This window comes from Rhinolophus ferrumequinum, chromosome 9 (assembly GCF_004115265.2).
Source record: "Rhinolophus ferrumequinum isolate MPI-CBG mRhiFer1 chromosome 9, mRhiFer1_v1.p, whole genome shotgun sequence".
In the NCBI taxonomy this organism is placed as follows: domain Eukaryota; kingdom Metazoa; phylum Chordata; class Mammalia; order Chiroptera; family Rhinolophidae; genus Rhinolophus; species Rhinolophus ferrumequinum.
The window spans coordinates 71,431,481-71,447,780 of NC_046292.1; the positions used below are offsets into that span (position 1 = coordinate 71,431,481).

A 16,300-nucleotide genomic window follows, 5' to 3' on the forward strand; every position below is an offset into this window, starting at 1 on the left:
GTCTTACTCAGGCTATTCTCTCTGAAGTAGCTGAAGGAATTAGAGATGATCAGCTCTGACTTTATTATCGTTTTATTTGTTCTGTTTTTACCCTTCCCCTCTTCTATTGTATGTATCCTTTTTCAGGACTCAGTATCTACTACCTAAAGTTATTTAGAACTTAAAAATTTTCACACTATAAAAAAGCATTTGAAAGGAGCTATTTTAATTTTATGATTGACTAAACTTATCCCTAGTTAAACATGACTGTAAAACACTACATATGAAGAGTGATAACTTTGAGTACTCTGTTAGGAGGAATAACTTTTAAAGAGTGGTTTTCTAACGTACCATAATTTGAGCAGATTGAGAGGAATTATTTTTTTTTCAGAATGTTAACCTTGTGGAAATTAGAGAAAACTGTAGCCAAGGAAAGACAGGAAACAAATGGCTTATTGTACAATTGCTTACTCATTATCCTCAGATTACATTCTACCTTTTTGTTGCCTCTTACTTCCTGATTTTATATGTTTTTCCAACTCATACCCATTGTATATGAACTTAATATCAACCTAATATTGTGGTCTGTCTGGTCAGTGCTGTAACATGAGCTTAATCTAGAGTGAAGAATTAATCACAAAAGAAAAGAGATGTCATCCATACTCAAAAATGGAAATTGAGCTGAGGGAGTGAGAATTTGAAGTGATTGGGCATTTCTTGAATCAGTTTAGAGGATAGCTATAGAAATAACTGCAAGTCAAGAGAACAAATGTAAATTCCTGTACTGTGACTTCAAAGAAAATGGAAGGATAAGTTAAGATTCACAAATGGACAGAACAGTAATTCAGAGAAAGAAAAATAAACGTGCATAATTAAGGAGTCCTGTGTGCATAGTATAAAGATATAGAAGGGAAAGTTTTTATTTGAAAATAAGAAGTTCAGGGCCTAGAGGAGTGAGAGGATATCTTGGAAGAGTAAGAGAGTGGGGAGAAGGAATTCCATAAAACCAGATGAACCATGATAGAGTTGTTTGGGAAGTGGAGAAAGCTTACTTGTGATGCGGCTTTGACCAAGCCTTTGACAGGGTTATGTTCTGTGTAGGCCACTGTTGGGAGAACTGAATGTGAAGTTTAAAAGAGAGCATATTGTTTTGCTACTTTCAAAGGATTTTTGGGGAGAGAGAAAAGGCTAATGCAACAAATATCAGTGAAGTTGGGTGAAGAGTATGTGTGTTCATTTTACTGTTTTTTCATTTTTGATAGGATTAAGCAATTTTCAGAGCAAAAAGTTGAGGGAAGTGAAGACAGCTTTTATAAATTATAAAAATTATAATTTTTAAGAAGAACAGAATTGGAAGGTCTAACCACCCAAAATAGTGAATTTGTAAGAGTCAAGGTTTGTGTAAAACAAATGAACCAAAAGAACTTTTGGGTAAGGAGAGTCAGGATTTGAATTTGAGGGAATGGAATAATACTATTGAACAAAGGTCTGGTGACAGATTTCTAAAAGTTCCTTCAGTATAAATGTAGGAAAATAAGATTATTTTGAGTGAAAACTAATTTAATTATGATGTAGTTTCCACAGAATTCAGTATTAGCCAGATGCCTGCCCTTAATAGTCTAGTTAGGAGATCCAGATGTTCTGAACTAATTGTACTACAAGGCAGTCTTACAGCTACAAAGAAAATGCACTGGGACAATGTTGAGGAGAGTTGATTTCGAATGGAAGATCCTGTTTAATTCTCCCAGCAGCTCTGTCAAGTAAGGTACAGACAAGGGAAAGACTTGGAGGGCTTAAGTAGCTTACTAATGCCATATAGCTAATGAGGGGCAGAACTCAGATTCAAGTGCAGGAGAGTCTGACACCAGAACTCTTGCTCTTAACCGATACATTATAGTCTTCAATGTGCAGGTGGGCTGTCTCTCCAGTTCTCTTCTCTCATTGTCCCTTGAGGTCTCAAGTGACATTTGCCTTCATTGCACCCATTTGGGCCCAGCCATCATCAGCCAGGTTACTCCACTTAATATCATAAGTTGGTATATCTTATTTCTCTGACTGATAGTTATCCTTCCCACTCCACTGCTTTTGCTCTTCCTACCTAGTAATGGGTTTTCTTATTGTGAGTTATGAAAAAACATATAAATGATAGAAAAATTGGAACATTTATAAAAATGTAAAGAAGGGCCAGACCCCCCTTAACCAGAGATACCCCTGTCATAAAATGTTTAGTGATTTTTAAATCCATCTTTGTAATTCTTTTTATTTTACCCAATTGGCAACTGTCCCCCTTCTTCAAACTCACAGAGATTCCTTGAGTATTGACCACTCCCTTGTCTTACAATTGATCCGTCCTCTTCTGACTCCGCCTCCTTTCCTGTCTAGTACAGACTTACTAATCCAGAGCCTGGCGTGGGGCCTGGCACATAGGAGATATTCAGGAGATATTTCTTTTTTTTTTTTTTTTTAAACATTTATTTATTTAAGTGTGTTTCTCCAGGACCCATCAGCTGCAAGTCGTTGTCCTTCAATCTGATTGTGGAGGGCGCAGCTCAGCTCCAAGTCCAGTCACCATTTTCAATCTTTAATTGCAGGGGGCGCAGCCCACCATCCCATGCGGGAATTGAACCGGCAACCTTGTAGTTGAGAGCCCACGCTCTAACCAACTGAGCCATCTGGCCCCCCAGGAGATATTTCTTAAAGGAATGAACAAATATCCCTTCCCTTTAACTCCTTTCCCACTTTTTGTTTCTTCATGTTACCTAAACTCCAACCCCAGAGCTGTTGTTTGCTGTGGCATTTCTGTGCATAGGCTTCTGAGCACTGCTGGAAAACATTAGAATGGTAAGGATTGGGACCACCACACTTTCATGGTTTCCAGTCTTACAGGGGCTCACAGCGTGGCTTGGCAATCATTTTACTTATTTTTTCCCCCCTCTCATTTTTCATGGTAATCATTTAAAAACTACCAGTGTCAGGCTTTCTACCCCATTACCTTCTCCACCACTGTCAGCAGAGTAACTCATCTCTTCTTAAAGAAAAAAGAGACGCTGTTGTCTCAGTTAAGTAACAGCTGATTTTTACTGAGTGCTTTAGATGACAGGCAGTATGCTAGGCGCTGCATACAGGTTATCTCGTTCAATTCTCACAACAGCCCTGTGAGGTAAGAACTGTGAATGCCCCATTTAATAGGGGAAGTTGAACGGTTGAGTAGCTTGCCAAGCAAGGATAGGTAGTAAAAATAAAGCTGGTGGGGCTTGGGGTGGTGGGTGGCAGCAGCATCAGTGCAGTGTTTGTGTACTTCGTCACTTCATAATCTTGTATTGTGGCATCAAGTAGCTGACAGCATAGTGGAGAGAGAGACACACGATGAGAAAACTTCCACGTAATGTGGTAAGTGTGGTGCTGAAGGTAGGCAGTGGAGTTCCGTGGGAGCAGAGGAGAGGCATTGGTGGGCTGCCGTCACTGCACTGGGCTGTCCTGACCTCCCTGCAGGTCTACTGTCTTTGGATAGTATGTCATCCTTCCTCGAAAAAGGCTAAATGTCTTTATTTGTGTTTTTCCACCTTCTCTCCAACTTTATTACGTCCTTTTCCTTTAATTTTGTGGGTGAGCGTCCCTATATGTAATCTCTTCTAGCCCTTCTCTTTCACAAAGACATTTTCAGGTCTCTCTGATCTCAAAAGCAAAGGTCTCCTCTAGTTTATGCCTTTCACCTGTCTTTGCATTGCTGAATTTCACAATAGTCTATACTTGCTGCTTCCTCTTCTTCACCTTATATAAATATATGTTAACCCCAAGAAAGCTGTTTTATGTTTTAGTCATTTGATATTTGAATGTTTCCTATATTGTGTTCAGTGTACAGTACTAATTAGAATGGAGTCTGCTTATTTGAATATTACAGCTTTGGGAAGTAGACAGACAACATACAATTCACAGGACATGAAAGTGTGCAGCGATGTTATAGAAAGGACCCACGTGGATTGACGGGGAGGGGTCAGTGTAGGTTTGTCTGAGGAGGTGACATTAGCAGATATTTGAAAGATGCAATATTTAATGGTCAAGTGGGAGAGAAAATGCTGGAAAAGAAACTGAGAAAACAGCCTAAGAAATGGGAGGAAAATTAGGACCATGGTTTCACTGTCACTTTCTCAGGGAGGGAGTGGTCATGTGATTGAACATTGCAAAGAAGATATTTTGGGTAAGGATAGCTAAGTGTCCATTGGTCTTGTAACGTCGAGATCATTGTTAGGGGAAGACGACATATTGGAATGTCTGTTAGACAAAAGATCAGAGTATATAATTCCTGGAAAGTAAAATACATGTGGAAAATAAACATGAGAAAATGTTCAGCATTCCTGCTAATCAAAGAAATGTAAGCTATAACAATCTTGATGTTAATTTTTACTTATAAAATTAGCAGAAGCTTTAAAAAATGAGTACACCTAGTATTGACCATAAAGATATAAAACAGATACAATCAAAAATGATTGGTGGGATTATTAATTGGCAACTTAATATTAATGGGCATTACTTAAGCAACTGAATATTTAAAAATAGACACATATTTGCACCTGAGCCATCTATAAGTCTGAATTCTAAGATTTGGTTAAAATAATGTACCCTTTAGTCTTGTTTAGAGAACTTTCTTTAATAGTAGTTTAAAACTCAACTTCATCTCACATCAGTCCTAAAAGTTTTGTTTTCCTCTTCAGAACATGTTATTCATTTCTCCACTTTTTGGGGAAAACAATGAAAGCAATTAAGTTTATATATATTGTTTTTATTTCTGGGAAATAGATCCTTTGAGTTAGAATAATTTTCATACTCGCTTTACAAGACTGTAAATGCGTACTTAATTTAAAGTAAGTCTGTTTTAGTTTATGAATTTCTGCATGTGATTATACAAAATATGTCTTTTTATATTTCAGATGGCAAGATTATTTTATCATAAACCTCAGTTTGCCATTTTGGATGAGTGCACAAGTGCAGTTAGTGTGGACGTGGAGGGTTACATTTACAGCCATTGTCGGAAGGTACGTATGCCACGGTCCCGGTTTACTGTGTCTCTCAAAGAAAGATTCTAAGTTCTTAAGGAACAAAACTACTGTTAAAGGATGGTACCTCCCTTTAGTAAAGATCTTAAACTGGTAATTATTACAGACGAGTAAAAGAAAAGTGAATGAATTCTGTATATAATTCTCTTTAGCCATGTCTTAGATATAAAACAAATAATACATTTGAATTTATTTGCCTTTTACCTCATTCCCTGTACTCAGAGTTAATTGCACTGGTATTTTCTTAATTTGGTCCATTAACTTCACTGGATATCATTTGTGTTTTTAATCAAAAAAACTTGACAATAATCTTGACAATTTTAATTTATCTACTTTTTCCCTCTGTCCTGGGCAATATTTTACTAAAGCTTCTTTTAGTAGCGTTCTCTGAGGTTACCTACATCATTTTCATTCTTTAAGTAAGTAGGGTTTTTTTCTGGGAGGAATTGTTACTATCTATGTAATCTTGTTGGATTTTGAGAAAAGGAGCAGGTATCCAATTTTAAGTAAGTAGATGAAATACAGGAGTGTTTTAACACTTTGTAACTGTTCTTTGGGAGTTTACAATAATGTGAAAGGCCGTGCTGCACACATACAGTATGAATTTCTGCTACTCAGAGCGGTCATGGATCAGCAGTATCAGTACCACCCGCAAGCTCGTGGGAAACGCAGACTCTTGGGCCCTTCCTAATCAGAGTCTGCACGGTAACAAAATTCCCAGATGATTCAGATGCACATTCAAGTTTGAGACGCACTGACATATGATGAAAGAAGAAATAGAATTCTAGAAAGCACAGATTCCATTTAAAAGAAGAAAATTCTATGGGGCCCCCAGGTGGTCATTTAAATTGTGACACTATAGCAGCACTTCAGTATGTATGAACCTGAAATGAGGTATGCGCTCCTTAAACTTAGAGCTTATACAACTACACAAGCAATAGCAGTTTACAAACTCAGTACAGATCAAACACAGTTTCAAATTTTTAGCATTTAAGAGACCCATGATACTGTTTTGTTGAAACTGAACCACTGGTTTGGGATATAATTACGGAAAGATGTAATCTGAGGTCCAGATCTTACATTTTGAATTTTGCTTATATATTTTGACTTAAAGTCATTCTGTTATAAAGAATGCCTCATGAAGTCAAGATCTAATTCAATTACTGTAGAATCATGAAAAGGGAAATAATGTCTGAAGTGAGTTTTCAAAAATCAGATAAGTGTTGTACAGTTGAAATGTATGTTTTATTAACTAATAATATACTTATTTTGTCATGCAGTTCCTAGCCAATTTGAGAACCTTTCCACATGGCAGCCAAACTTAATGACACATTTAAAGTTTTAAGTTTTTAAGTTTTAAGTCATCACTTGGTACCAGCAGAAGTGTAAACACAAACTTGGGCATTCAAATCTCATGATAGAAATGACCCAGAATATATTTATGCTGATTATATGTGTGTGTGTGTGTATACACACACACATACATATATATGTATATATGTATATACATATATAAAATGACAATAAAATATAGAACTCATGATGGAAATTTCCTGGATATGCTAGCGTGTATCTCTGTTGGCCTCAAGAAATCCATTTTGAGAAAGTGACCTAGAGCAGGTTTTCTCAATCTTAGCACTAACAACCAAAAATATCTCTTGATGTTTTCAGATATCCACTAAGAGACAAAATCTCTCTCTCTCTCTCTCTCTCTCTCTCTCACACACACACACACACACACACGCAACATGAGCGCGCGTGCACACACACACACACCAGCGCCCTACTTGAGAACCACTGATTCAGACCAACTACAGTTACATAGACAAGTGTTTTTTTTAAATCTGAAGTCCAGATCTGTAAATGCTTATTCAGTCTAAAATCCAGTAAGCTTTGAAAACCAAAAGACTTTTCATTATTTTCTGGCAAGCTCACTGTATAGCCAAACCTGGTCTAAACTAACAAAAGATATTTAAATTCTTTTATTTATCTTAATGTTAGTGTCCACATGTGTTGTTACAGAAACATTCATATGTTTAATTATAGAATTCTGTCCCAGAACTTCTGGGGTTGGTAATACTATTTTTCCAAAATCTGAATTGTAAGACAAGGGTTTTCAAATAAAGGATTATGACCCTGTATTTGAAAAACAAATTGATTGTAGACAGTACTATATGGATTTAATTTTCTAGATTTTGACCTTTCTCTATTTTTATTATCCTTATACTTTTTTCATATATTTTTTACAATAAAATAGGAAATATGCTAGGATATATATTTTCTGCCCAAAACAAAATAATACACAATGCTAGTACCTGTTAGTTTAGTTTTATTTTTCTTAAAGGACTTTATTGATACTTGTCATGTGGTTTTTATTATGTGGTTGATGGCCTATACTTCATAGTACCTTGAACATTTGGCATCAGTTGTTAATTCTTCTCTTTGACATTGATTTTAACTGTAGCTACCAAAGATGATCATCTTAATAGCTTAAAATATATAGAGTGGTTTAATTTGTACTCTGTGTTATTGATAGAAACCTAAGTAAGTCATCTTCTTTGTACTAGGTCGGCATCACCCTCTTCACTGTATCACATAGGAAGTCTCTTTGGAAACACCATGAGGTTTGTATTTCTCACACTGAATGATGCAATGAAGTTTATTTTATTAAAATGTGTGAATTCTGATTATTATGGTTTTAGGTTTCTTGTTGTACATTCCCTTATATACATATATCTTAAAGTGATTCTAGTTTAATAAAATGAAATAGGATTTTCTTAGATGATATTGTAGCTGTCAGTTTTGAAAATTATAATAACTATAAATAATCCCTAGTTATATGAGAGATATTAGAGAACCAGTTAGTAGTTCTCCAATTTTATAAATGACTATTGTATAATAACTGACTAAAATTTGCAGAATCTTCTTACAACTATTGCTAAGTAAACTTTTTCTTACCATCCAGCATTGACAAAAGGGGAAAGAGTCTTCAGAAGGATAAGATGGCAAAAAGTTTAGGGACATTTTTAGTGATGACGTCTATGAGGGGGAAACTGAATAATGTCAGCTATGTTTATCATCGCACAGTAATAAAGTGGAATTCATTAGGTCATCACGATAATTTACAAAGATATTATAGTGAGGTTTACACTGGTATAAATATCTTATGTATTCTGGAATTCCAGTAGTGCCATTCTCAGTAAGGCAGTTCTTTTCAGCTCTTAGTGTAAAATGATCAAACCCTAAAAATAAACCCAGTTTAATTTATTTCCTGTTCTTTCCTTCTTTTTCCCCTTCCCTCTTTCCTTCCTTCTTCTCTTCGTTTTTCCTTCCTAAATATGATACAGACATTTTAGGTAAGAGAAAGGGTTTGAGAAAAGTTGGAACAACTCTATTGGGTTGGTGCAAAAGTAACTGCTGTGGTTTAAAAGGTGGAAAATAATTGCAAAGACCGCAATTACTTTTGCACCAACCTAGTATCTTGTCCCATAAAATACACACCTGACTGAGCACCTTTTTTGCCAAGACTGGGCTAAGTGTCTGAGGGATACAGAGTACTGTGGTTACCCTCAGGCACCCGTGGTTTAGATGATAGTGTACAGATGATAAAACGAACATGGGACTTGAAGTCAGAAACATCTGGACTCAGGCACCACTGTTTCTTGCATCATTTGTTTCCTTCATATAATAAACTTATTGATCCTCGCCTACCTGTCTCATAGATTACCATGAGTATCAAAGAGGTGGCCTGTATGAAAGTATTTAATACAATGTAAAGAAATTCTACATAGCCGTGTGACTTTTAAAGATAGGTTTTATTGTCTCACGGCACATTATAATTTGCCCATTTTTCATGAAAGAGAAATTAAATAACTAGAAATCAAAGCTGTTTAAAATATATCTAAGCCTTTGTATTTTATCAGAAGTTTAAACATTACAGCTATTGGTCAGTGAGAGCACTCTGCCTCTCCTCCTTTTCTGGAAGTGGAGACAAGCAGCAGAATAACCATCGGGCTAGTGACCACGTGGAGGAGGGCGGACAGGATAACTGCAAGGTTAGAGGCCAGAGTAGCTGAGAAGTAACAACATAGAAAATGGAAAAACAAAAGTCTTTTTCTGTAAATAAAAAGCCACTAAAGACAGAAGGCTTTGTAACTGCCGTCTGAAGTGTCTTCATACAATGGGATAGGTAGGCACATTCTATAGCTCTTTTCCTCCTCTGCTAAATCCAAAAACGAACAAAAAGCTTTAAGTTAGAGATTCCAAGCTCTTCTACTAGGAAGCCAGGTAAGGACGTGGTAAAGACTGCCCTTTACTAGGGAACAGGCTAGCACCTGGCACAGGTCTCCCTATGGTCCATCAGATCCTTGGTTGTGGAGGTACAGAAACGTTCTAATTTGTAGAATGTTTATAGATTTGGTTCCTTTAAAATAATGAAGAAGTCTGGTATTTTAATGCTCAGAGGGGAAAGTACTGTATCCATTCCAAGCAGAGTTATATTGCTGCTATTTTAAAAAAAATAACAGACTTCTTCATTTAATCGTACCTTAGAGAGCTGTATGCATTTCTGAGTATAAACTTTTGAACTTTTAGTGGCCTAGAGTAATCATTTGCAATCATTTTCTTGTGTAATAACTTTTACATAAATTCCTTACAAAAGGGAAATTCTCTTAGTCATTGATTTTTCCCCCTTCTTTCCCATAGTACTACCTGCATATGGATGGCAGAGGCAATTACGAATTTAAACAGATAACAGAAGATACAGTTGAGTTTGGCTCTTAGAATCGGAGGACTGTACCTGCTTCAATGAAATTACAGAACACAGGAATACAAAGTACATTGTAAAATAAAGTTGAGCTTTTTTTTTTTTAAAGAAAAGCAACAAATTAAATATAAACTAATCAAGATCAAGTTGTTAAAACATTTAATATTATATAGGGTATGCTAATTGTGTATATGTTGGTTTAATTATTAATATGTACTAAGAATGACCTTATTCTTGTGGTTAAAAAACTGCCTAAATTAAATTGGGCTTAAATCAGTGTAACTTGATTCATCCTGGGATGTAAACCATTTGAAGTCAGCTAATTTGACTTTTATGGCTCTATCTTTTCCTTCAATGAAGAACCCTATTTAAAACTGGGGTCATCGCTTGTCCTGTTCTAACAAGATAGTCTTGAGTTTCATTTTCTTGTGCCCCATGATGGTGGGAAACAAACAAATCATAGTGTATTATCAAAATGTACAGCATCATTGCATAATAGCATTTATTATACAGTGGCAGATTGCTTTAGCTGCCACAGTTATACTCATTACTTGTATATGTCTTGGAGGTACCTTTGACTCCAGGAAAGCCATTTGAATTTTCTTTGGCCAAATAATAAATGTGCCCCTCTCAATCTGCAACATTGAGTTGTTTTGAGGGTTCTTTGTGGAGATACAACAAAAGTATAAGGAGTCTTGCCTACAAGGGGTGGCTACTGTGTTTCACACCTATTCTTCCCAATGTTTGGGATGTTAAAACACAAAGCCCTCACATGGCAAGCTCAAGGTTTTAAAGATTTTTAGCTATTTTTTAAAAATTGGACAGATTTGTATACATTAGAAACCCATTCATTAGAAGTGTGTTGGCTCCATGATGGTAAACTCCAGACGAGCCATAGGAAAGCACTGAGTATGCAGTGTCGTCATTGTCTTTGTGATTTTATGTTTAAAAATGTGTTACCAAACTATTATGCACACGGGTGAATTCTGTTCCCTAGGAACTGGTTTATCTCTGAATCTTTAATAACTTTTTTATATTTGGGTTATTACGTTGAGCTGTCCTAACAGAAATGGATCTCACCTCACCAAACCACCATTATCGATCACATGTATTATTTGCACAGGGAAAACTGAAACTGAATATTATCAATAAGCTCGATATGAAATCAGTTTCATCAAACGGGGGTTCAGAAAGGGGTTTTTATATTCTTGTTTCTGCCTAACTGGTTTTGTTTTTTTGCAGAATTAACTATAATAACCACCGGTTACTGAAATAAAATTGATGTACTGATTCCATAATACATAACATTCAATTTTTACCACTCTCTTTAGCAAACTTATATATGTCCTCATTTTCTGTTCAGATTAAAAAAACAAAAAAGATATCCTATACATCTTTTGCTTGTTCTTTTTATTCTTGTATCTAAATACTGAGTAGTTCATACATAGTTCATAGTCTTGACTTGAAAAACACAAAAATAAATTAATATTCAGAAAGATTTTTTAGCACCCAATGTCTTTTTTAAAAAGTTGTGTCAAATGTGGTTTTAGTGGAATGAATTTCTCTTTTAGAAAACCCAGTTAAAACCTATAGAGTACCTCCCAAATGCTACCAAATAGAAGAACTTAAAAGATATTATCAGTCCCGAGAAAGATTTTAAGACATGAAGGAAGTTTGAGATGTTCAGATTTCTAGATTACCCTAAACTACTAATAGTTGTCTAATTTCTTCTGTAATGTATTCCTGCCATTCAAAAAAAATTATTTTTCTTTTTAAATTTAACAAATGTTAAAGTGCCTCATCATTTGAGGCATAGAGGAAGATCCTTTTCCTGGACAATCACAGTGTACATTATTAACAGAATGATGGCTCTAAAAGGCCTACAATAAAGAAACCCAGTGTTTCCAAAACATGATTGACCATGGAACGTCTTTTTCTACATAATTCCTGTTGGCATCTTCTACAGACTGCACTGGGAAATGGCTGTTTAATCTGAAGAATAAACTAAAGCATAATAACTTTCGTTGGTGAGAAACATACTGCATACCAAGTGTATCGCTCTATGTTCTAATACCAAGCCGCTACTTCTTATATAATGAAAAATGAGGGATGTAAACAACTAAGGTTCTTTACTGTGTGTTAACAGAATAAAATTTACATCGGGTTTGCCTCTGCAGGGGAGGCAAATTTTTACTTCCACCCTCTTAGGGTTTTTGGGTGGGCCTGATAATTAAGACAGATTAATAGGATATCATACAAGTTGATTTAATTAAGTTTTATGTGACGTGGGAGCCCTCCTAAGGAAAAGAAGACCCAAAGAAGTGGCAGAACCTAAAGACTAGGATGAACAAAGAGAAGCAATTGTGTGGGCGGCCAGTTAGCTCAGCTGGATAGAGCGTTTTTAGCAAGAAAAAGGAGAGAGTTGGTGCCCATCTTGCATCTGCTTTGTAAAGTGTCTTTAGCTCAAAATAGTCCTTATGCCAAAGTGACATATTTTGAAGTGGCATATTTTGCCACCCTTCACCTCTTTCTTATTAGCGTTTAGCTTAAAATTGGGCATACTATAGTATCTATCATTTCCTTACACAATTTTTTATCTTTTAAACCTGATGTTTATAATTTGTCTAAAAGTGAATTTTCTTCTGTTAGATTTTAACATTGTTAGTTGTAGGAAACTGTTTACATTTTACCTACATCAGTAATTACTCCTTTGTGAAGATTTGAAATGTTCTGACCTATAAACATGCATGTCACTTAAAAAATACCGAGTACCAAAAATTACTGAAAACAAGTTCCCTTCCACCCCTTAAGGGCATCCATTTTTAACTTTTAACTATTTTGTGGTAAGTAGTTTTTATTTTTTAAACAATATGCTATATAGCTATTTATTGATTTATCAGTTTTAGACATTCCTACTGCCCATATTTCTGCCACACCCTCCATGTGTAGTTAAATCATCTAAAAAATTGTAAACCCTTGATTGCAGTATTGTCATATGCAGAAGAGTCCATACATCTTAAGCTCAATAAGTTTCTGCAGAGTTTGCATGCTCATTGCCACCCGCCAAATCAAGAAATCGAACACAGTTCACACCTCAAAGGCCTCCTTTAGGTCACCTTCCAATTATTGGCCCCTAAAGCCACTATTCTGACTGCTATCAATTAATGAGTTTGCCCGTTTTTGAACTTTGTATATTGCTTACCCTTTTATGTGTGGCTTCTTTCCCTCAACCTTGTGAGACGGATCCATTGTAGACTTGGCAGTAGTCCCTTCACTTTTATTGCTGCATAATATTTCTTTTTAAAAAAATATTTTTATTAAATATATAGTTAGCATGCAATATTATATTAGTTTCAGGGGCACACCATAGTTATTCAACATTTATATACCTAAAGAAGTGATCACCATGATAAGTCCAGCAACCATCTGACACTGGACCACGTTATCACAATATGATTGACTATATTCTCTTTCCTGTACGTTATATCCTCATAACTTGTTTTATACCTGGAAATTTAGACCACTTGTTCCCCTTCATCTTGCCTCCTTTCACCTTGCCCCCCTTCTAATTTTTCAGTTTTGGGTTGACATTCAATATTATAGTTCAGGTGTACAGCATATGGTTAGACATTTATATAACTTAAGAAGTAACCCCCCTGACTAGTACCCACCTGAAACTATACATAGTTATTGCCGTATTATTGACCATATTCCCTGTGCTTTACACGCCCATGACTATTTTGTAACTAACAATTTGTACTTCTTAGTCCCCTCACCTTTTTCACCCTGCCTCCAAACCCCCTCCCATGTATCACCCCAATAAATCTAGTACCCACCTGACACATAGTTACTACAATATTGACTATAATCCTTATGCTACACCCTACATCCCCATGATTACTGTGTAACAACCAATTTGTATTTCTTAATCCCTTCCCCTTTTTTAACTGCTCCTCCCAACTTTACTCCCATCTGGCAAACATCATAATGTTATCCATGAGTCAGTTTCTGTTTTTTTTTTTATTATTTTGTTTTTTAGATTCCACATAAAAGGAAAATAACATTGCATCTGTCTTTGATGTACGCCTCTCAGCACGATACCCCCAGGTCCATCCATGCCACTGCAGATGGCAAGAACCCATTCCCTTCCATGGCTGAGCAATATTCCATTGTATACATATGTACCACTTCTTCTTTATCCATTCATCTGTTGATGGGCACCCAGGCTGCCTCCACATCTTGGCCATTGTAAACAATGCTTCAATGAAGATATAGATGCATACGACCCTTCAAAGTAGTGTTTAGGGTTTCTTTGGGAAAATGTCCAGAAGTGGGATTACCGAGTCCTTCTTTGTCTCTTGTTATAGGCTTTGTTTTAAAGTCTATTTTATCTGTTATAAGAATTGCTACCCCAGCTTTTTTTGTTACTGTTTTCATTTCCAGGAAATAACTTTCCATCCCTTTTCTTTCAGTCTGTGTGTGTCTTTCAATCAGAAGTGAGTCTTTTGTAGGCAGCATATGTAAAGGTTTTGTTTTCTTATCTATTCAGCCACTCTATGTTTTTTATTGGAGCATTTAATCCACTTATAGTGAAAGCAATTGTTGATACATATGTAGTTATTGCCATTTTATTCATATTTTTGAGCCTTTTTTCTTTTTTCTTTTTTTTTTCATCTTAAGTCCCTTTAATATTCCTTGTAATACTGGTTTGATGGTGATGAACTCCTTCAGCTTTTTCTTGTCTGGGAAGCTCTTTATCTGTCCTTTGATTTTAAATGATAGCCTTGCTGGGTAGAGTATTCTTGGTTGTAGGTCCTTGCTTTTCATCACTTTGAATATTTTGTGCCAATCCCTTCTGGCCTGCAAAATTTCTGTTAAAAAATCAGCTGACAGTCTTATGGGAGCTCCCTTGTAGGTAACTGCCTTTCTTTTGCTGCTTTTAGTATTCTCTCTTTGTCTTTAACCTTTGCCATTTTAATTATGATGTGTCTTGGTGTGGGCCTGTTTGGGTTCATCTTATCTGGGACTCTCTGCACTTTCTGGGCTTATATGTTTATTTCCTTCACCAGGATAGCAAAATTTTCAGTCATTATTTCTTCAAATATATTCTCAATCCCTTGCTTTCTCTTTTCTTCTTCTGGTATCCTTATGATGCAAATGGTACATTCAATGTTGTTGCAGAGGTCTCTTAAACTATGCTAATTTTTTTTGGATTCTTTTTTCTTTTTGCTGTTCCAACTGGATGTTTTCTGCAACCTTGTCTCCCAAATTCTTGATTTGATGCTCTGCTTCATCTAGTCTGTTGGTAATTCCTCTTAGTGCGTTCTTCATTTCAATAATTGCATTCTTCATTTATGACTGGCTCTTTTTTATGGTTTCTATGTCTTTTTTTATGCTTGTTATTTCTTTGTTGAAGTTCTCACTAAGTTCCTGAGCATCTCTGTATCTGGTAGGTCGCTTGCCTCCATTTTGTTTAGTTCTTTTTCTGGAGTTTTTTCCTGCTCTTTCATTTGGGACATGTTTCTTTCCTCATTTGGCTGCCTCTCTGTGTTTGTTTTTATGTATCAGGTAGATCTAATATGTCTCCCAGTCTTGCTGGATGGCCTTAGGTAATAGGTGTCCTGTGGGGTCCAGTGGTGCAATCTCCCTGGTTACCTGAGCCGGGTGGTCCAGGATTATCCTTTGTGGGGGTTGTGGGTGCCCTCCTCTTATAGTTGAGTTTTAATTGCCCAGTGGGTGGTATGGACCCTCAGGCTGAATGGCTGTGGTGTTTGGCCACATCCACAGCTATGGGCTGCTGTGTGGGGGACTTACCCCATGCAGCGGGATTTGCCCCCGTGGGCTCTGGTACCTGTTGAGACCGTCCTTTATGTATGCTGCTTGTGGCTCTAATTGGGTGGTGTTCTGCTGTGGTCTGAAGCCAACCTCCAAGTATGTTGGTTCTGGGGTCTTTTGGGAGGGTCTCCAGTGCTGGCCCAGGTTAGTCACTGTCTGTGACTGGCCGGGGAGTACCTGGGAGGAGCCACAAAGCAATCCATGGTTGGGCACTCCCTGTGCTGTACCTGGTGGTGTATGGGAGAGGCCATGCTTCGAACTAAGGATGGTTGCCACCGGTACCAGGTCTGGAGTAGCTCTGCATAAAGCCAGGACACTCCGAGGCCTGCTGCAACTTCCCCACTCCCATAAGTTTCAGCCTCTGATAAAGTCTGCGGTAAGCAAGTTGGGTGAGGCAGTGACTCAGTGAGTCAGCTGGGTGGAGCAGCGGAGCTCACCAGGCCAATCAGATTCAGATTTGACCGTGTGGGGGTGGGCTCAACACAGGAAAGATGGCGCCTTCCTGCTGGCTGCACGGGAGGACAGTCTCACGGGGAAAATGGGGACTGTACTTCCATTCCTGCCCTGAAGTTACACAACTCAGGCTCTCACATATTTCTCTGATGCTCCCAGAGTCACCGTTCCTTTGCCAGAGCCCAGGGTGAGTGCTTGCCGGGACCCTTTAAAG

The 16,300-nt window shown here is 37.0% G+C and overlaps 1 protein-coding gene across 1 annotated transcript in view; it reads left to right on the top strand.

Moving 5' to 3' along the window:
• ABCD3 (ATP binding cassette subfamily D member 3) overlaps positions 1-11,692 on the top strand; it is a 66,286-nt gene extending 54,594 nt beyond the window's left edge. Inside the window, exons 21-23 of the mRNA XM_033114841.1 lie at positions 4,908-5,012; positions 7,601-7,657; positions 9,738-11,692. Coding sequence (XP_032970732.1) covers positions 4,908-5,012; positions 7,601-7,657; positions 9,738-9,815 — 240 coding nt within the window. The 3' untranslated portion in view covers positions 9,816-11,692. The remainder of the gene's footprint in view (positions 1-4,907; positions 5,013-7,600; positions 7,658-9,737) is intronic.
• Positions 11,693-16,300: the final 4,608 nt, after the last annotated feature.